This window comes from Sphaeramia orbicularis, chromosome 5 (assembly GCF_902148855.1).
Source record: "Sphaeramia orbicularis chromosome 5, fSphaOr1.1, whole genome shotgun sequence".
In the NCBI taxonomy this organism is placed as follows: Eukaryota; Metazoa; Chordata; class Actinopteri; order Kurtiformes; family Apogonidae; genus Sphaeramia; species Sphaeramia orbicularis.
The window spans coordinates 8,572,474-8,593,820 of record NC_043961.1 but is presented as its reverse complement, the minus strand read 5'-3'; the positions used below and the strand labels follow the sequence as shown (position 1 = coordinate 8,593,820).

The 21,347-nt window shown below is 39.5% G+C and overlaps 1 protein-coding gene across 4 annotated transcripts in view; it reads left to right on the top strand.

Annotated features, from left to right (window-relative positions):
- Positions 1–4,840: 4,840 nt before the first annotated feature.
- The window catches only part of setd5 (SET domain containing 5), a 49,368-nt gene continuing 32,861 nt past the window's right edge, over positions 4,841–21,347 (top strand). For 3 of the 4 annotated variants that reach the window (XM_030133741.1, XM_030133739.1, XM_030133738.1), the window contains exons 1-2: positions 4,841–5,271; positions 20,058–20,325. In XM_030133741.1, the coding sequence (XP_029989601.1) occupies positions 20,255–20,325 (71 nt within the window). In that variant the 5' untranslated portion in view covers positions 4,841–5,271; positions 20,058–20,254. The remainder of the gene's footprint in view (positions 5,272–20,057; positions 20,326–21,347) is intronic. The other variant, XM_030133740.1, reaches the window with a different exon arrangement.

Below are 21,347 nucleotides of genomic sequence, written 5' to 3'. Positions count from 1 at the left end.
TCAATTGTCTGACAAAAAAAAAGAGAAGAAATCTATAAATACTTCTCTGTTAATAGTCCAATTAGATTCATACTGTTCACTGAAATTCTAAACATTTATTTATTTTTTTGTCACAGATTAAAAAAACAACTTTTTTTTATCTTGATGTGTTTCGGTAAAAAATAAACTTTTTTTCATCTGTCTGACAAAAAAAAGAAGTCTATAAATACTTCTCTATTAATAGTCGGATTAGATTTATACCGTGTACTGAAATGATAAAGATTTGTTTTTTTTTTTTCAGACATTAAAATTTTATTTTTTTTTACATGTTTTGGTAAAAAATCAACTTTTTTTCATCTGTTTGACAAAAAAAAAAAGCTATCTTTATAAATCCTTGTCTGTTAATTGTCAGATTAGATTCATACTGTTTACTGAAATTATAAAGATTTATTTTTTGTCACAGATAAAAAAAAAATAAAAAAAAAACACTTTTTTTTTATCTTGATGTGTTTTGGTAGAAAAATGAACTTTTTTTCAATTGTCTGACAAAAAAAAAGAGAAGAAATCTATAAATACTTCTCTGTTAATAGTCCAATTAGATTCATACTGTTCACTGAAATTCTAAACATTTATTTATTTTTTTGTCACAGATTAAAAAAACAACTTTTTTTTATCTTGATGTGTTTCGGTAAAAAATAAACTTTTTTTCATCTGTCTGACAAAAAAAAGAAGTCTATAAATACTTCTCTATTAATAGTCGGATTAGATTTATACCGTGTACTGAAATGATAAAGATTTGTTTTTTTTTTTTTCAGACATTAAAATTTTATTTTTTTTTACATGTTTTGGTAAAAAATCAACTTTTTTTCATCTGTTTGACAAAAAAAAAAAAGCTATCTTTATAAATCCTTGTCTGTTAATTGTCAGATTAGATTCATACTGTTTACTGAAATTATAAAGATTTATTTTTTGTCACAGATAAAAAAAAAATAAAAAAAAAACACTTTTTTTTTATCTTGATGTGTTTTGGTAGAAAAATGAACTTTTTTTCAATTGTCTGACAAAAAAAAAGAGAAGAAATCTATAAATACTTCTCTGTTAATAGTCCAATTAGATTCATACTGTTCACTGAAATTCTAAACATTTATTTATTTTTTTGTCACAGATTAAAAAAACAACTTTTTTTTATCTTGATGTGTTTCGGTAAAAAATAAACTTTTTTTCATCTGTCTGACAAAAAAAAGAAGTCTATAAATACTTCTCTATTAATAGTCGGATTAGATTTATACCGTGTACTGAAATGATAAAGATTTGGTTTTTTTTTTTTCAGACATTAAAATTTTATTTTTTTTTACATGTTTTGGTAAAAAATCAACTTTTTTTCATCTGTTTGACAAAAAAAAAAAAAAAAAAAAAAGAAATCTTGATAAATTCTTCTGTTTGGTCTGTAGATAAGTCTCAGGTTTGGGTAGTTGGAGCCGACCTGCTCTAATTTAAATCCACAGCACATTTCAGTACAAGAACATATTAAACCAAACTTCTGAAAAATAAATAAATAAATAAAAATAAAAAAAGATATATAGATAAAACAGATAAAAACTTTAAGCTTCATATAAACAGTGCAGATCTGAACTGATGAATACAAACTCTATTCAAATGCAGCTGAGAACAGGTGGGTCTTTAAATAAACTGTTTCAGCTGATTTGAGGCTAATTTGAATCTAATTTGTGCTTTTTCCGTGTCACTTCATAGTAAAACTTGTCTTATTTATATGAAGGAAAACACACTTCAGGTGACGGTGGAATGTCAGATATTCGGAGTGTCTGGGGAAATCAAACACATTTTTCTTTTCACCTCCAGTGATGACTGTGGATCTGTCGGAGCTCACACCCAGAGCTTTGCTGCTGCTGTCGAAGCTGAATCCTATCATTCACACATTCCTCTACATGACGAGTGCTGCATTGGCTTTGACTGCAGCAGCGAAGACTCCGACTACTGGGAACCCAAAAGAACACAGTCATTTACCTCCAAAGAGATGACAAAGGTTGAATATTTATTTAAAACATGTAAAAAAAAAAACAAACCCACACCTTTACTAAAGATGATGCTTTGGTTTTATACTAATACAGTGTATTAGAGGAAATATGGGTAAAACAGTGTAATTGTGTCTGTTTGGAAAGAACATTTGTAGGAGGGCAGAGTCTATTATACATAACATTAGGCACAAATCAGCTTAAAACACTGAGAAGAAGTGACATCATAGTTTTATTGCTTCAACATTATCTGTTCTTGTGTTACATAAAATAGCTATAGACGTTAATTACATTGGTAACAGTATTATTTGGGGGTATCCAGGTGCATTGTGGGAGATGTATGTGAATGCAAATGGATCAGTGAAAGAACCAGGGGATATTTAATAAAAAAAAAAAAAAAATTTCACATTATTGTAAGGAGGGTAATTTCAAACTGAGGAAATGCTTTACATGTAAGAAGACGCAGAGAAAATGAGAATTATGTAAAATAATTCATGCCAACAGATAGAATAGAGCTGAGCATGCACTGCAACACTTAAACCATGACGTTTTAATATTCTCCTCATTATATCGTTATTAAATATCCTTTTAGTATTCCATGCTGTAGTTTCATTTTGATCTGTTCTTCTGATAAATGTGATCTCTGTATAAGAAGTCCGTGTATTTACTGTTAATAAGATGCTTTTTACAGCTGATTCCACATTTTCCAAGTACATAAGGCCTTATGTTCATGAGCACATATTTGTATATATACATAGATATATTAAAAAAAAAAAAATTTCAGTAAACATGCAAAAATCAGCAACAACAGAGTACTGAGTCTATGGCTTTAATATTCCTTTGTCTTATTTCTGTAGATGTTTCCAGAATCCAAATATATGAGACTAAGCATAAGGCAAACATAATGTGTGATTCAACTTTGTGTTGTTTTTTTTTTTTTTTACACACGGTCCCCCCATCAGAAACAGCTGCAGTGTTATAATTTTATTATTTTGCTGTCTAATCTCTCTCTCGTCTCGTCAGACCTCTGCAACAAATGACGTTGGCATTTATCACCACAGCCAATCCAATGTCGTCTCATGAGTCTCATGACAAGACAGGAAACCAATGGCTACATACGAGTGTCTATTTGTGTGGAAATGTCGTAGTGCGTTATGAAAATGGATACTTGAGTTAAATAACAGTCCACCACCGGTTTGTGCTTATTTCTTTTTTGACTTCAGACTCTGTGGGATTCAACAGCCTCCGTGTATTTTCTTGTAAATTCTACAGGCTGGAAAAGTCACCTTCTGTGGTTCAACTCCCAGGAATAATTGACTCTTGAGCTGAGAGAGGCATTTTCATGGTGTCGGGTAGTTTTTTCTGCAGTAATTGTGGGTAGGAGACTGATTTCAGCAGCGGGAACTGAAGTAGGAGGGACCAGGAATAAGTAGATGCAACCCAAGAGCACCGGTCATTTTCCCTGTCCAACCCCCTTACCAGAGTTTTTTTTTTTTTCCCAGTTTATTTAAATGACAAAAGAGTTGAAATACAAACAGTGTACAAGTATATAAAAGGAACATGAGATAACAGATGTGCCAGGGGTAATGTACACTACATAAAAAGGTTGTAGATGTCACAGAAATCTAATGTTTCAATAGGCTTTTCATTTGTCGAACTGGTAATGAGCTTAAAGTTCCATTTCTTTTTGGAAAACAACAAAGCAAGGGATTTTCTTTAGAAGTGTACTTTCATGAATAAAACATTCAGCCAAAAACAAATTTATTAGAGAAAAAAAAAAAAATTTTCCTTCTCTTTCAGCATAATTATAAAAAACAAAAACATTTTCTTTGGTGAAATGATCAATGATAAATCAGCTGAGGATAGTGTTATGGTAGAACAGCAACAAAATAAAAAAAAGAAAGGAACTGTTTCTGAATGCCAGCTACAAAAAGCAGTTAATATTAATGCCCTTTTTGAACTGATTAGCTGGGTAATACTTGTGTATAATTTGTAAGATACCTCCTTAACCTTATTTGTGGTTAAAAACTTGTGGGGGAGCATCCACATTTTTTTCCCAGATGATATTATTGGTGAAGCAGCTCCAATAAATATAAAAGTGATATAAGGGGTTGGAATTTTTTTTTTTTTAACAAAGCACTTTTTTTATTATTATAATTCTAATTGTTTTGGGATGATGAGAAACATGTTTCCTTCTGGAGTCAGACCCCCTTACCAGATGCTACCAAAGCGACACCTCCTCCTCCATTCATCTGACATACCGGTAGGTGGGGCTGACCCAGTGGGCTAACCCTGCCTCTGCTGTCCCTGGAACTGGGCCCCAGAGACCCCGTGTTGTTAACGCTTGCTACTCTGTACTGGTATGAATGCTCCTTCCTCTGTAGATAGATGAATATACCCCTCAAAAGCAACAAAAATCCCACTAACGGATTCAAATTAATTCCACGGCATTTAGAATTTAATAACGAGCATTTCCCGAAATTTTCAAGGTACAGGTCCTTTGTTGGGGCTGTCAAATTGTCTCCCGAATCCATCCACTGTGCTCAGGTCTCCTTCGTGGACGCCACCAGTTTACACAGATCATAATGGAACTGAATTTTCGCACCCCTCCTCAAAGCTGGTCCCGCCTCTTTAGTGCGTAAGCAGCGTGAAAAAAAACAATCGACGCTTTAATTGGCCAATAAGTTGCTCGCACAGCCGGCGTGCACCATGATTGACATATTCACGTCCAATTGTCTGCGAGAGGCGGTGTAACGCAGGAAGGGCCGCCCAAGGAGTGAGCCCCTGCACGGTCGCCAGGGAAACCCCGTGGCGTGGTTGTGTGTCAGTTTCGCTGGGACCCGCGGTCGATGCCGGTGAGGAGGGGGATGGGCGCCTCTGCGAATGTAAGGACCCGAGACAGAATCAGAGCCCTGTATCACATACAGCAGCATATACCCCATTATAAATACCGACTGTAAATATAAAATACACTGAAATAAATGGATTTATTCACCGGGGATCTCTCATAGACACTCAATGGATGCACTTCACCTGCACAGGACAGGGAATTTAACTTTCCGCCAATGCGTGGGAGACACTGAGAAGTTTGTTTCTTACCCTTGGAGAGGGAGCTACTTTTAAGGGCAAAGGATACAGGAGACTCCGAGGCCGTCACTCAGGCCTACTGGTCTGGTTGGATTTGATGTTGGGATACTCTGAAGGCTTTCCACTGTACATGGTTTTGCCTCGTTTGTACGAGTTTGGAATGCCTCTTTAGGTAAGTACTCGAAATCTAGGTTATTTGGGAGTATTATGCTACATATGTGGAGGTAGTAACATAAATACAACAGACACCAACTAATCATGTTTTCAGTCGACCTACCATAGCTATGAAGCTAACCAATATAGCTAGCTAACTACTTAGCGTACACTTTTAGTTTATTAGAACACGCTGGGTTTCCTCTCTATGTTTCCACTCTCACTGTGGTTGCCTGACTGGGCTAAAAGCTCCCCATATTGGCTGCCTTGCAGGGCTGCTCTTGGCTGTGTCTGGATTGCTCTTCCATGGTTTTTTGGTCAGCTCCTCGTGTTGTTTTTGATTGCTAGCTTGTTACTTCGGGCATTCTCCACGGTACTAGTTTTTATAGCTGCTAATGTTATGATGATTATATGAAGCTACAATGCCTCTCATGCTCAAAACACCATCCCTCAAGTTTCCAGGAGTTTTTACTCGTGTAGTCTTGGTCCAAATAGTGTTTTCAGATCAGTGTTATTATATACCAGTAGTAAACCTGTTACACATAGGCAACATAATGAAGATAACTAATTAACAGGGGAATTGTGTTTGCCCTGTCCGTGTTAGGCTACAGTTGGGTGTCGATATTATTAAATAAATCCTGGTTTGTTGAGCAAGTTTCGATAATGCGCTGCCGCAGAGGCTTAATGTCCACTAACCTTACAGTCAAAACAACACCCTTAAGTTAGCTTATCATATAGAGTTTGGTCGTTGTCGTTGTCCAACCATGAATTTAATAAAAACAAGAATAGTATTGGCCTGCATCGCATGTGATTCAACATTTTAGTGAGTTCTCAATTACATAAGGTAATGTAATGTTCAGCTTTTTATGTTTAGGACCAAAAAAACAAATTGTTGCGTCTGCTTTTGACAGTAACGTGTTAAGTGTTGATACGTTGGCCCTAAAACGTCGAATTTATCCAAAGTTATTTAAAGTACACTGCAATTTGGCCATTATTGGCGACTCATATTAGCTAAGCAACCAGCTGCTGTGCTAGTAAACGTTAGCAGGCAAAGCCAAAGGCAACAAATGCTGGACTAGCCATTTAGCTAACTTTTTGGATGTTTTCCAGTTGATTGTCCTTATTTTGAACCACAACTTCACAACACACCGATTTCAGCCCCTGGATATCTGACAACTGAATACGTATGTTTCAGCTCAAGTAGTTATTGCAGTGGATACTGACATGAATGTGGTGACTTTTTTAAAAAATATGGTGCCTGCGCGATGGCGTTTGCCTACATCATGTAAATGCATTCGTCTTTGGCAACATTCCTAACTTCATTGAGGCGTGTGAATCAAGCTGAACGCTCGTTTGTGTTTTTCCTGTATTTTGTGTGTGCGTGTGTGTGTGGATTTAGAAATCAGAAAACCAGATCTCTTGGCTAGTGACTTGCTGTTCTTCACCTCCCCCACCTACCAACCCCCAGCCTCGGTGGCGGTTAAGAGAAATGGGTGGTATTTTAGAGGGGAGCTCTTGTTTCCTTTTTTAGCCTCCATTTTTTATTTCAACGTGTAAGAGTGAGCAGCATTGTTGCGCTAGGATGGAGCAATCACAAGTTTGAACCAACTTGGTGTCATGTCTGCAAATACACTGCGCAGTTTTGGTCACTATCACTTTTCTTTTGGGTGTAATATAATTGTAAATCTTCATCTCCACTTGTGCTGGGACGCTCTAGATTGATGTAGGCCATGACATTTTTGCAGTCATTTTCAGTTTCAGTTAAAAAAAAAAAAAAACATGCGGTTTGAGCACAAGCCAAACACTTGACAGGCGAGCCTAAACATTTGCTGAGTGATTAAAATGTGCCTTTGCTGTCGTTAAGTAATATTCCTCGGGAGGTTTAGAATTTATTAGGACCCCACGTTTTTGCGAGTACAAATGGCTGCCCCTGCCGTCGCCTGAGTAGCTCTGCTCCGCTCAGCTGCACCACGTAGACCAGCCTAGTGTGGAGTCCGTAGTCCACAGCAGTGTGTGGACACAGCAGCCAGGCAGCACACAGAAAGGACACTGTTTAGTGCACTCTCCGACATGTTTAGGTCAATTATCACGCTGCCGGATGTGTGACAACCTTTCTGTTTGGATATTTTTTGTCTGACGTGTCATAATTCAGCTGGTTCAGCCACTTCTCCCATATTTATCTCTGTCTGCTCGACTTCCATACAATCTAAACATTTACTCATGTGTTAAAGAGTAAATGCCACATGATGTTAATATTAGCACAGAATACAGAATCAGTACTAGATACCATTATATAGCCACCCCATCTACAGCAGTCGATCTCTGCACAGTCATCAAATAAAATTCTAGGTAAACTCAGTTATCAAAAACAATCGGATCGATTAAAGATTGGAAAATGTACATGGGGATTGAAGTGACTCTGTTTTTCCTGAGCGGTTGTTGACCTTGCTTCATGAGTACAAAGATTACACCCGTGCCCTGCTGGGGGGTGTTCAGTCCGAGCCAAGTATTTGGATTGATCTCGAAGCCTGTTGGAAGCCAGATTGCAGTGTGCTGAGCCTCTGTTTTCATTGGTTGAGACTGACATTCTCTGAATATGTTTCACATCTTTTAATAGACTGTGTGGGCTGCTGCATGCAAACCTGGCCACTCAGAACCATAGGAAACATGAGCCCCCACCCCACAGCAACCCCCCTCCTTGACCTGGCCCTCCTTGTTATCTTGAACAAACAACAGCACTCACTAGCTAGAAACAAAGACCTATACCCAGCTGAAGAAGAAATGCATAAAGAGAATTTGGGACGCAGGCAAAAGCAACACAATAGCTTTCCCTCTTAACTCAACCTGCTGTTCTGGGAAAGCTAAGAATGTACCGCCTGGCCGCTTGTTGCTGTTGTGAATCACCCCACAATGTTGGTTTTCCAGGCCTCTTAAGCAGCCTCGGGTTATGTTTTACAGATAAATTCATTTGCTGGTTGTGTGAACAGTAAAACAACGATTACTATCTTTGGGAACAACACTGTACTTATGTGTGTGTCAGCAGGATATGGCCCCCATCTTTCCCAATATGGGCCTCTAAAACTTTGGAGATCTGAGGAATGTGCAGACATGCAAGGTTAGCTTGGCCCAGTTTTCTGTTTACTGAGGAAATAGTCTTTCTCTCTCATTCACAGAGGGGCTACCAACCAGGAAATGTCTGTTACCTAATGCAATATTTCAGAGTGGTAAGTTCTAGATCAGGATTTATGCCAAACCGCGCCATTTGTGTGTGTGTGTTGTACAAGAGGGAGTAAATCTGGCCCTTTTCCAAAAGAAGACAGGATTCTGTCTTGGTGCAGACGGTTGGAGAAGAGGCAGTGAGATCAGGGACTGCTGCTGCTGCGAGGAATTGGGGGTGGGGTAGGGGTGTCCTTTTAGCTTTCCATTTGCATGCTGATGGCACTCTGTATCATTACATGGAGGGCAGGTGTAGCTATTGATATGTTAATAAGATTTCATGTGTGGTGTGTCTATGTGGGGAAGTCAACAAAGATGGTCTTGTGGATCTATACCTGTCTGAAAACAGATTAAATTCACTCAGCTTCATAAAATGTTGTTTTACTAGACTACATTTAGCTGTTAGCGGATGGTTCTTCTGTATCACTGATTATCTGAGGATTTCTATAGCTTATTGTTGTGTAAAAAGTGAAAAATATTAACTGGGTTACTATTTTTTTTTAAATGAAATCTACTGGGGTATGAGAGGCTGACTTACAGTTCTCTCTACCATGAGTTTGAATATGAACAGATCCAGCAGCAGTTGCTGTGCTTTAGTCTCTGAAGCATCTCCTCTGCAGCTGCTGGGAGTTGTGTGGCTGTGCCGTCTTGCACAACAGGGTTAAAAACAAGTCGCTCTGACGCCTGCCTCATCGAAGCCTTCCAATTGGTGCAGGAAATCTGGAGCTGCTCCAATGGGGCGCAGCGTTTCCCCGGTGCTGGGGGGGAGCGGCGTTGCAGAGGGTTGTGCTGGTTAATTCTGTTTTGTACTAAGAAGCAATGCTTCTTGGGAGAATAATGGAGAAGGAGGAGGAGAGTGGGGGGAAAAACAAGGCTGAAAGGGGGGTGAGGCAGGCAGTCTACGTAATCGCCTCTCTCTCGCTTGCGCTCTCTCTCTCTCTCTCTCTCTCTCTCTCTCTCTCTCTCTCTCTCTCTCTCTCTCTCTCATTTTATTGCACCCTTACGTTTTGTCCTTCATTTCCTCTTCTTTCTCTCACACTCAGGCTGCCTGTGCCACTCTTATGATACCTGACTGTGTGTAGCAGTAAAAAAAAAGCTCACCAATCTTCAGAGTTTCTGTCTCTGCACCTTTTGAACTTAGGCAGCCATTTTAGGCTTTACTATATTAACCTCACTCTGTTTCCTTTCCCACCCTTTCCTCTCATATGTATGTCTTTCTTTCGGAAGTTAAAATACTAAAGATAACAAAAGCCTGGCCACTTAAAGTGCTGCCCGAAATGCTTTGTGTCAGGTGAAAACAAGATTGCAAAATCTCCAAGCAAACTTTGAAGAGTGTTTGCTCAAAGGGTGTTGTCAGGCAGAGCAAATAAGGAGCAGAGAAGAAGAAAAACAGCCAGGAAAAGCTCTTGCATCAAAGTCGAGCCACTCGACCCCAGTGCGCTTACAGCTGCCCTGTTTTGTAATGCACATGAGCGGTGCTAAAAACTAAAAAGAGAAAGGAATGGCAGGGGCCAGGTTTTTCCTCTTCATAAAGGGCCTTGGTTTGTCACCTTGAGAAAATGGTTCCTGTTGGCAACAGTGAAGAGGGGCTGATTTTCTTCTTTTGGTAAAAAGGCTTATTTAAGGCTCTCTCACACTTTCCCAGAATTCTTGGTATTATTTTCCTGATCTTGAAACAGTCAGAGTGGGACAGTTGAAGCCCCGTTGCAACTCAAAATGGCTGCCAAGTGTGTGTGTGTGTGTTTTCCCCTCTCTTCTGAGTGACACCTTGTAATCTAACATTGGCTAGTTGTGCATGTGTGTGTTGAGCTGTTCAGTGTTTGCTGTGAGGTGGAGCCAGGGCAAACCCTCATGTCGCACTGGATGAGAACTGTCGGCCAAAGGAGGAAATGGAAATGTCATGTAAATGTGTTTGTCATGCAGTGAGATCACGTGGTGTGAGACAGAGGGTGTCTCTGGTTTATGTTATGCCAGAGCGTGAGCTTATCTAACAACAAGATGGCTTTTTTGGGCTTGATGCTTCTGTGAGACTACTACTTGGAAAACATCCCTCCCCACATTTGGGACTAGACATGGCTTACAGGGAATTCTGCTACTGTGAGGACTGAGTGTCCTTTACTGTAAAGCTCTAAAACATAATGATTACACAACAGATTTTAGGTTAATGTTTGTTGTTATGCTTGTATCTTACAAGTTTGCTCATGTGTGATATGTACAATAGAGGTCACTGTTATTTATTGTGCAGAGAGCAGCATTTTCACACTTTGTAGATAAAGGCATGTAATAGAACATGGTTTTTCTTGGCCCAGACCTGATCAGTTTGGCTGTTTCTTCAACCGACTTAAGCCTCTGACAAGCAGCATATTTTTAGATTTCTAATAATGATGTCTTTGACAGTCACTCACGTACAATGGATATATAAGTGAAAGTTAATGTTGCCGATTTACTTATAATTTTCTTATCTGTACAGTTTAAGGAGGAAGGAACTAATGATGATTCTTGTTTTGGTAGAAACTTACAGCACCGTAGCATGTGTAGTTACAGACAACAGAAAGTAAGAAGTCAAATGTTTGTCAGAAAACAGTGTTTTCCATGTGGACACCCATTAGTTTTGTGAAGAGCTGGAAGAAAACTTGATGGTGACCACCTCATAATTCTGTATGCAGGATGAATCCTGCAAAAAAGGTAGTCTCCTTTTTCCTCTTGTAGATTACTGAGCTTCGACAGACAGCGGCTGGCTTGTTTGCCCTAAAACAGATGATTGATTTTGTGTCATGCTGGCCCTGCTGTCGACCGCTCTCTCTCTCTCACTCCCCCCATCCCGCTTATAGCACCCACTTGGCCTTTGTTCTCTATTGTGTGTCTCTCATCCCCGGTCTGGTCCCGGTCCATTCAGGCAGCTGGACATTGTTGTGTTAATGGCGAGCCACACTGCGCTCCCAGGACGCTTGACCGCTCAGCATGACAACAGCCACATCACTGCTAGAGTTGAAGCATTATCCAGTGACCATCTAACCCGTCCACCGGCCTTTTGAAATATAGTATACATTTGTTATTGTGACACCAGATGTTTGTATAATTTCCTTTTATGTCATTTTGTTCCCACCCCAAGTCGAGCGATGCGATGAGTGCTTCGTCATGTATGTTTGTTTGCAGCTGCCTGATGGATGGATGTCTCAGTCTGCTCACAACTTGCTGCAGAATGTTTTTCAGGCAGTCGTGCAGAAGCTATATCTATGTCAAGCAGCTCTGGTGCTTTGTAATTGTGGTTGAAGCTCATTATTGTGCTGCCGTAGTGAGACATTGTGTTCTAAGCAGCTGAATATTGCATCATATAATCGTTTTTTACATAGCCTGACTGAGGGAGTTTCATGAAGTCTACACCACATCCCATATTTTTAGAAAAATTAGCGTTAGGAGTACAGTTAGAATAGCTGAGCGGATACTTGCCACTTCTTGTATTTGCCTCCTTGTTTAGGGCAAATTCATTATGTCACCATGACAATGGGAACCATTTTGAATAATGTTAGGATTTATAAAGCAATTAACAACATGCTTACAGGCACCCAGGCATAAGGCTACGTCTACACTACTGTGCACTATGCATTTCTGATGCCACAGTGTGAAACTGAGTAAGCAAAAATGCTTTTCATTTAGCATAAAAAAATCTTACTTTTAGGGCTGTATATTGCCTTACTTGTTTTAATGCTGTGATGGCACTGACTGAATGGCTCAGGTACTATCAAATCTAAAAACAAGTCTTGTCATCTAATGCGAAATTTCAGTACATAATTGTGAATGTCGTCAGTGACAGTGCATGCAGCATGTGTACACATCATCTGAATGTTTCTATTAGAGATACTGTTCCAACAAAATATGTTATAGTTGTGGTCAAGGTTTATATTTTTATGTAATGAAACACATTTTGAGTCCTGAAAATTCCAAGGAAGCAGTAATAATTGTACTGTAATGCATAATATAACCTACTATGTATCTAGCATATTAAAAAGGAAAATTGTACTGAAAAGGGGATCTTTCAGGAACTGGTATTGAAGCTAAGGTGTCAGTATCCTCTACCAGAAGTATAAAAAAATTCTGAATGAGACTCAAGCCTAGTTAGTTTTCAGACATCATGACTGGTGTGTGTGTGTGTTCATCTCTGAGATATTATAAATGTGTTTGGGTGAGTGTGAAATCAGATCCACAATGAGCCCTGCTCTCTCCCTGGCCACATATCCCGTTTGTCTTAAAGCCAGGTCCTATTGATCTTCCCGTTCTTCATCTTCAATTTCCTCCTGCTGTAGCTCAGAGTGCAGCTCGACCTGCGCAGTGCTGGAGAATGGCACATATATTCATATCCTGTCTTGTACAGAAAAGCATGTGTGCGGGGGCTGACTGTGGGGGCTGGTGTAATCTCACTGGACTGGATGTGTTGTGGAGGTTTGGCGAGGCACAGGTGGACGCTGTGTGAGCGCGGACATGCTGTTCAGACCCAAATTGTGTATGTATTTTCATGCATGTATAACACATAGTGGAGTCTCTGAAGCCATATGTAAAAAAGGTCTGAACACCAAGCGTTTAGTTTTGCTGCTTCCAAAAGCTTTGTGTTTAGCATTTTAACAGCTGTTTAAAGCCTACAGAAATAATATTGACATTCAGAGGAATATTTGTATAAAAACATCCATTTCATATACATGCATGGAGAAATTAGGCAGTAATATACAAGAAATGCAGAAATGACCTTACTCATATTGTATTATTGTCCTAGTATTATAAGAATACTTGGTAAAGTAATACATTGAGTTGAATCAGTTTATTTTTAATGCATGTGTTACTGAAAACATGTGCCATAAATGTTTAATGAGACCAAATTAATGCATTTATTCAGAGTTAACAGGCTTGTACTTCTATGTCATAATATATGCTTATTTTAAATATGTTATTAATGATGTGTTTTCCTCTCATGTTGGTAGGTCTTTTAAAATCTTGAAATGCTTCTTTAAAAAACAAACAAACAAACAAACAAAAAAAAAAAAAAACAGTTTTTGGGAATGATGCCTTTGAGTGCAGGTCTTAGTTTATACTCATTCATTTGAACTCAACTTGCATAACTGTGAAAGTATATTATTACAATGAGTAGAAAACAGCTGCACAGTTTCATGAATAATAGACACTTTTAAAATGCTTATTTCCTAAATTACAGGAACACTTGTGCAGTATCTTTTTTTCTTCAAAGCGACAGAGAAATCCAAGCTGAGTTATTATTTCTTAAGCTTTAGGTGCTGTGCGTTAGTATTATTATAGTGCTTAAAACCATGGGCGCTTCTTATGTTACCTGCTGCATTCAAGAGTACTTTTGTTTGTTCCACCAAACTGGCTAATGCTTAACACCAACTTGAGTATTAGTGAGTGTTTTCATAATGATCTGGTGGTTGTTTGTACTTTGTATACTAGTCAAAATCTGAAGAAAGTGCTAAGCACATGATATGCAGTCGTAGAAAAAATTATTACGGCATCAAAAGTCATCAAAAACAATGGTTATGCAATCCAGTACTAACTCCTGTGTGTATCATGTGACTAAAACAGACAGAAAAGAAAACATGAAAAGCACTGTTTTTGTCAGTACAATGCTCTAGATATTGATGTAAGGACTGAAGTGATTTTGGTTATTATCAAGAAAACGTGTTAAATGACTAGATATCAGCGCTGAAATTAAACTACTATGAGCTATTATTGTTGTTATCATTGTATTTGCCCAAATAAATGTACCTTTAGTTGTACCAAGCATTAAAATGAAAAAGAAACTGAAGAAAACAAGGGGTGGTCTAATAATTTTCTCCATGACTGTATATATCTGTGCCTAAATCTGTCCTGTGATGCTGTAGTCAGCCCAACCCAACCATGTCAGTAATGCTTTTGTTTCTGTTTTATTTTCCAGTAGAGATGCCTTGAAAGTTTAAAAAAAAAAAGCCATTTATTCAGTTTTATTATGAAAGTGTGTTTGGGTGATTTATATCCATTTGAAGTTGTTAATGATGCCTGTCTGTTCTTGTCTTTGTTTTTGCTCTGACTTTTACTTGCATCCTGTAACTTAGCTCTCCCATTTGTCCATTTTTTTTAAAAACTTTCATATTTTTTAAAGATTTTGATAAATTGCTGTCAGCAGGTAGTACATGAACACGTCTGTCGACAGTAGATAAGTGGATTTACTTGGATGTTTTCAAGTTTTGCTGTGTCGTAACTTTTTGTCACCAAATTGTAATTTACTCTGCAGTTCAGGAAGCGGGGGGGGGGAACCCATTAGGGCTGCAAGTAATGATTATTTTCATGATTGGTTAATCTGCCAGTTGTTTCCTTGAATAATCATTTACTCTATTAAGACAAAAAGATCTCCTGGTAATCTCCTACTGCCCAAAGTGATGTCCTTGGAGGAATTTTTATGTCACCCAACAGCAAGTTTGTCACGTTCTGTTGCAAAAACACAGAACTGATTCATCACTAACCACATAAATGCCTTTTTCCCTTGGTTAGTTTAATCTGTCAATTGTTGCCGTTTTAATATACAGTACAAATCAAACCGCAAGGTGTTAAGACACCTTTAGCAGTGGATAAGCCGGTATGAGCTCATATGTCATGTTGTTGGAATTTCCCTCTTACTCTGCTCAGGCCTGGTCGAGTTGCATAGGGGCCGTGACTAAACGGAGGTGTTCTTGATTGGGTTAAGGTCTGATCGATGGCTCGGCCATACCACTAAGTTGTTTTAAATTAATTTCTGTGCTGTTTGGTTTTGTACTTAAGGGTTCTCACACCTAGATACAAAAACTCCCAAAATCTATTCTTCACATTAACATACTGTACCGTTATCCCAGTTAAAAAGGAAAAAAAAAAAGTACATGTTTTAAGAATCTACTGCAGTAGCCAAGCACTGGATTTGAATAGAAAAGAATATCTTTATTGTCATTGTAACAAGTACAAGATTTAAAAGTGCCATCCAACCTGTACATCATACATAACATCTAGTACAAAACATACAGATAAAAGCAGGAATAAAACAAGCAGAAACCCACCAGATACACACAAGCTTTACATTGCACTGATCCCTTTTAAAACATATTGCATGTTAGATGTTTTTCTGTACTGACTGTGGTGACTATTTGTAACTGTCACACAAGCCGTTTGAGCTAATAATGACCTGGCGTAAATATTTAAATATTTATCTTTTCATCGCTAGTTTCACTGTTGTCACATGCTTAAATGTTTAAGTATCAGTTCTTCGGCTCTATGGTCCACTAACAAGGACAGGTGATGTTATGTGATGGGCTTCATTGTTAACCTACAGACACACTCATCACTCATTTGTTGTTAATAAACTGCAGTAAACCAATACAAGTTATTGTGGTAGAGAGTAAACGGTACAGACACCACACAACGCAAACAACAGCTGAGTCACTCAGTCGTTTTGGCTCACACGTGTTAATTCATAAGACGTTATTGTAGTCTGTTATTTGGAAAATCCAAATTTTCTTAAGGCTTTTTTTAATCTGCAGCTTCTAGTCGTCTGTGTGGCTGCTTTTGGTTAGGCGCCCAAGAATTGTCGCATTCTCGACAGTCATTTGTTTAATGTTTCACCATGTGTTTGAATTAGGTTTCTCTGTAGAGATGTGTTTTTACCTTGGCCTCATTTTAGTCGTGGCAATTGAAGTTGTAAATCAATAAAGCATTTAAAGCAGTCTGAGTGGTGCAGAATAAGCCCTTGCTATAGGCCCTTTTGTCTGCATATGTTTGTGTTTCTATTTTTGTTTCCTCAGTGTGTTATTTAACGCTAACTTGCTGTGCTGAGTGCTGCCCAGACCAGAGGTGTGGCATTTTGTGTGTTCATGCTTTTCAGCTGCTGTGCGTTTACTCTCATGGTTTGATCTATATACTTTTTTTTTTTTTCTTGTGCTTCTCTCACGAAAACCATGACTACATAACCTCAGATACACTTTCAGATAATAAAGGAGGATTAAATAGCTTATTGTATGGTAGGACAAAGTGTGCCTGTCTGTACATATAAATGTCGAACATTGTTTAAAATAAAAAAAAAAGGGAGATAGGAGAGAGTTATGTATGTGAAATATGAGTGGTAGAGTTCCAGAGCGAGTTTCCTTTGCTGTTCATTTTGTGTGTACGGGCCTCCCCCCTTGGACTTGTCTCCAAAATGGCCTCTGTTGTAATGGAAGTGAAAAGACTTTGTTGAGCCTGCTGGTAATTTGAGTCTGGTATTCATGGCCAGAGGAACGATCAAGGAAGAGTGGGAGGCTGCGGGGGAGGGAGGGGGAGGAGGGAGGGAGCAGGCGGTAAAGAAAGGCTTTCCTTCTTCGTATGGAATTTACCTCCCCAGTCCACCGTCTGGTTCTTTTGGAAGAGGCCCAAATAGTGACTCCCTTTGTGAGTTAGGTAGGAGCGAGGTGGCTATTTTTGTGAGCTGGGGATCATCCATGAGGATAATAAACGGTGTGTGGTTTGTGAAAAGCATCTGGATGGGGCACCAGTCCATGAAGTCATGTCTAAATATGTTGCAATTTCATGTCAATCTTTTTCTGTAACCAAAATCCCCTGACGAGCGTTTTCTCCCTGCCTAAGTACATCCCTGCACATTTGAGTAACTGCGGTGTTTGCAACTGGGGCTGGGCTCAAATATTTCATCATGATTAAGGCTTTTTCTTAATTTGGCGATCTTGATGATAATCATGAAGAAGGACATTTTCACTTTGAAGTTTGTAGAATTATTCATGGTCTTGAGCCAAGTTGAACAAGGAAGACGGTGATTTGGGGTTTGAGATTATTTGTAAAAGATGCAACAACAAACACGCCTTGAAAGGTGTAAATGGACGTTAAAGACTAAAGCCGTAACGTGACAGACAGGTGACAAGTTTGTGAAAGATGTGGCATAAAACAAGACTAAATGAAACATGCAAGCGACAACACGAGACGTAAAACAAATGTAAAGGTACAAAAAGAGAAACAAACTAAAATGCAGTTAGACAGAAACGGCATAAAATTGAGAAGATTATTAAAGACACAACCAGATGAAAGTAACTTATACCATAAAAAGCACAAGAAGACAAAAGCTGACTGATTTGTTTGGGTTTCAGCTGAGAATGTAAATAAATTAAACCGTAGAGATGAAAGACAACATCTCGATCATGATGATATTTCTCGTGATAAAATGATATTGTGATAAATGTTGTCGTATTGCCCAGCCTTGTTTATAACTAAAGGCAAGCTGACATTTATTGTTGCTACCTAACGGTGTATCCAGCTGGACGTGGTCCGCTGAACTGACCTTGACATTATTGGAAGTCCCCAGCCTTACTGTGGTTGCCTTGGTGCTGGAGAGCGAGGACTGCATTCTCTGTAGCCAGGGGAGCGCTACAGAAATGTCATGCATCCTGTTGCTATTAATTCACTGGGCTGGTCTCCACTGGTAAATGACTTAATTCTGTGACCGTACAGTAACAGTGGAACAGTGTGTTGTCTTTTCGGACCTGTCCTGCGGTGAATCTGATCAGCGTGCTTGTGGGTGAGGTGTCGTATTTGTATGTGTTTGCCCGAGGGATGACCTTGCTCTAAGCCAAATCCTCTCCCTCAGCGTGTGAACGAGTATAGAAGGGCCTGTTCCTGTTTCAGCAGCCCAGCCTCGAGCTCTGCGTCTGGGTTTGAGCGACTGAGCGAGAGCGAGGACAGGGAGGAAGAGAGAGAGAGTGTGTGTGAGTGAAGGGGGGATGGGGGGGTTGGAGGAGGAGTGTGGGTCAGTGTTTCAGCAGAGTGTGATCACATGACAGGAGGGCTGAGCCTCATGCTGGATGACTCACCCCTCCAGGCGGGGTCTGGGAGGAAGGTGCCTCCTGCTGGTTCCCTTTATTAATGCATCCTAAAGGAAGGCTCAATGTAAACGCAGCTGTAAAGGCCCCCTGGTTGTTTTTGTGCTCTTTGAAAAGCACCCCTCTCCCCCCTCTTCATGCCTGAAACCTGTGTGGGTCTGAGACAGGCTGATCTCACCATGTTCGGGTGGAGGTATCACTTAAAACAATGGCGCTCCGTCTCATAAAGGCCTCCATTGTCAACATGAGTCAGCAAATTTGGTTCCTCATTAGCCATGTATACACACGGTTTCTATGTAACATTACGTAGACTTGACAACACTCTGTCAGTGTTCAACCAAGATGGCTGCCATCTCCAACCACTGCATTCCATTTGCGTGTCCATTTCCACATCCTTTTCTTTTATGCCTGTTGGCTTATTTGAACAGTCTGCTGTGGCTCACAGTAGCACTTTTACTCTCGCGTTTCTTGCGTCATAAAATAGTGTTTATTTTGTTGTAATGATGATTTGTAGATACACTGCTACAAGGCATAAAACCTGAAATGTACATGGAAAAATCACTCAATTCTTTTTTTTTTTTGTTATTTCTGGCTTTAGGCCCAGTATTTCCAATGTGATATATAGCTTTTTTTCAGTTTGCTTACACTTTATAATGGTAAAATATTATTTAAAATGGACATAACATACTCAGGGCCTAAATATTGCTTGATAGCTTTCCTTTGGCATTTAAAATAACACCATGGGGTAATAAATCCAGAAACTAACTCACTCAAAACTGTGGAAAGAGATTAAAATATTAATCAAAATAGCTAGAGTGACCAACCTCACTTCCCTCTAATCTATATTAAGTTACACAAACAGTAAATAACAAGGCTAAGGTTTATCGTTGTGTGTATTCTAACTAATAAATAAAACGATTTGATCTTCGTAATAAAAGCTGATCTGTGGTAAGTGGTTTTCTGACCTACTTATCCAGAAAGAACAAAAAGTTCACTAACATTGGACCCTAGATACTGCTGTTGTGTACACTGTTTTCAGAATAAAAAAAAAAGCAAGTTCTGAATCATTTTACTGTGAATTTGTGATATTTGGGCAATAAGTCTAGTTTTGTCTCATATCTTTCTCTGTCCTCTTAGATGTGTAAAACCTTTCTGTTATAGAAACATTTACAGAGTATCTGAACTTAATTTAGTGAAGTTATAGATACCATTAGAGCTAAATTATAATGTCTATATAGATATTTGTATGATAGTGAATTCCTTGCTGTGATGGCACCACTAATAAATGAATACAGACTTGATCACAAATATAATATTAATATTTGGTGGAAAAAAATTAGAATTCTTGGTCACAGTTTTCTTGCATTCTTTTGCATTGCTGTTCTTGACTTTGTGTCACTCCTGAAGCAAAAATGTTGTTGCTTGGTTTTGTTTTGTACGACCTCTGACCTTTCCTCTTCCTCTAGATTACATATTCAGTGAAGTTCAGCTCTGGACATTTGTAGCGATCTCTGTATTTCCTCAAGAGCTGTATGTCAACACAGAATATCAGCTGTCAGAGGCATCAGTCCAAAATGTCAGAGTGGATCTCTTAAAGACACAGCGCCTACTGCAGAGCAGGTGTTTTTCCATGCGGTCACATGACCTGCTGACTTGTGTAGCAGGTTGTTTTGCTGTGTCATGGCTGCGTACTGACCGACGGCGTCTCCGTTCTCTCCCTCAGGTCCCCCATGACCGTGAGCCGTGGCCTACGGCTCCGCGGCGCCCCACCCCTGGAGCGGTCTGTTGCTGTAGTCGGGACCCTGTGATTCCTTTCCTCGCCTCTCCTCCTCCCCCCCGTCCCAACCTGTCCCTCCCCTCCCCCTCCCCCTCCTCCTCCCCCCTCTTCCCCCCCTCCCACGCGTCGCTGTGCTGGACGTCATGAGCATAGTAATCGCGCTGGGAGTCACTACACCTGAAACGTCCTACTCAGATATGGCTGCTGGATCAGAGTGAGTATTTACTTGGTACCGAAGGGGTGCGATAATCTCTGGGCTCCTGTTTTCTGCTCATCATTCTCACAGTTAGAACTAGGGATGCACAATAACTGTCGGCGCCGATAATTAACAGCCCAATATTGAAAAAAATGGCATCGTTCAGATAATTCCGATAATCAAAGTTTCATTGATAAGGGTCAAAACACAGTAATGTCTCGTCAGAGAGCCAACTTTAATTGATTGCCATTCCAACATTTATTTCAATATAAAGAGGCTCCTTGTTTTGGATAATCCCTTATGGTCCAACTGAAGCAAAAATGAATTTAAAAGTAAAAATGTGGGTCATTTAGCAACATTATTCTGTCATAGTATCTCTAAAATGTCCTGTCAGAGAGATCTTGAATACCGTGTTTGACCCAAAAGTACTGGTCAAACCAAGTTTCACCTTTCTTGTGCCTTCGGGCTACCGTAGGCTCCTCCTCCTCCTCCAGGCTACCATAGGCTCCTCCTCCTAACGGTGAGCACAGTCTCCACAGTCTTTGGTCTCCACACACTATTACAAAAATGACATTTGCTAAGGAGACTGGGAAGTTTTTGTGGCTAAAAATAGCAAGAGCAAGTCGGTTGCGTGGAATTGGTACGGCTTCGAAGTTTCTGATGAAGACCAAACCATTCCTCGCTGTGAATTCAGCCTGAAGGCGTATCAGTTAAAGACAGCAGCACAACCGACTTGTTTCAGCTCCTCAAACATCATCACACGCCGCAGTGGGAGCAGTGTGTTGCATTGGGGTCTGCACACGAAAACGACATGCCGACTTCTGTTGTCTTTTGTAGTTTTACCCAAAAATCTAAATCGAAAATCGAGTTTTTAGAGGAAAAAAATCGGGATTTTATTTTTGGCCAATATCTTGTAGCCCTAGTACACAGTGCACATTGTTGCTGTGCCAACTGCTATAAAAACCAAGAAGACGAAGAAGTGTGGATCAGTCCATTGTTTGCCAGTCAAAGGGTTTTCTGTTCCTTACTCTCTGGTACGG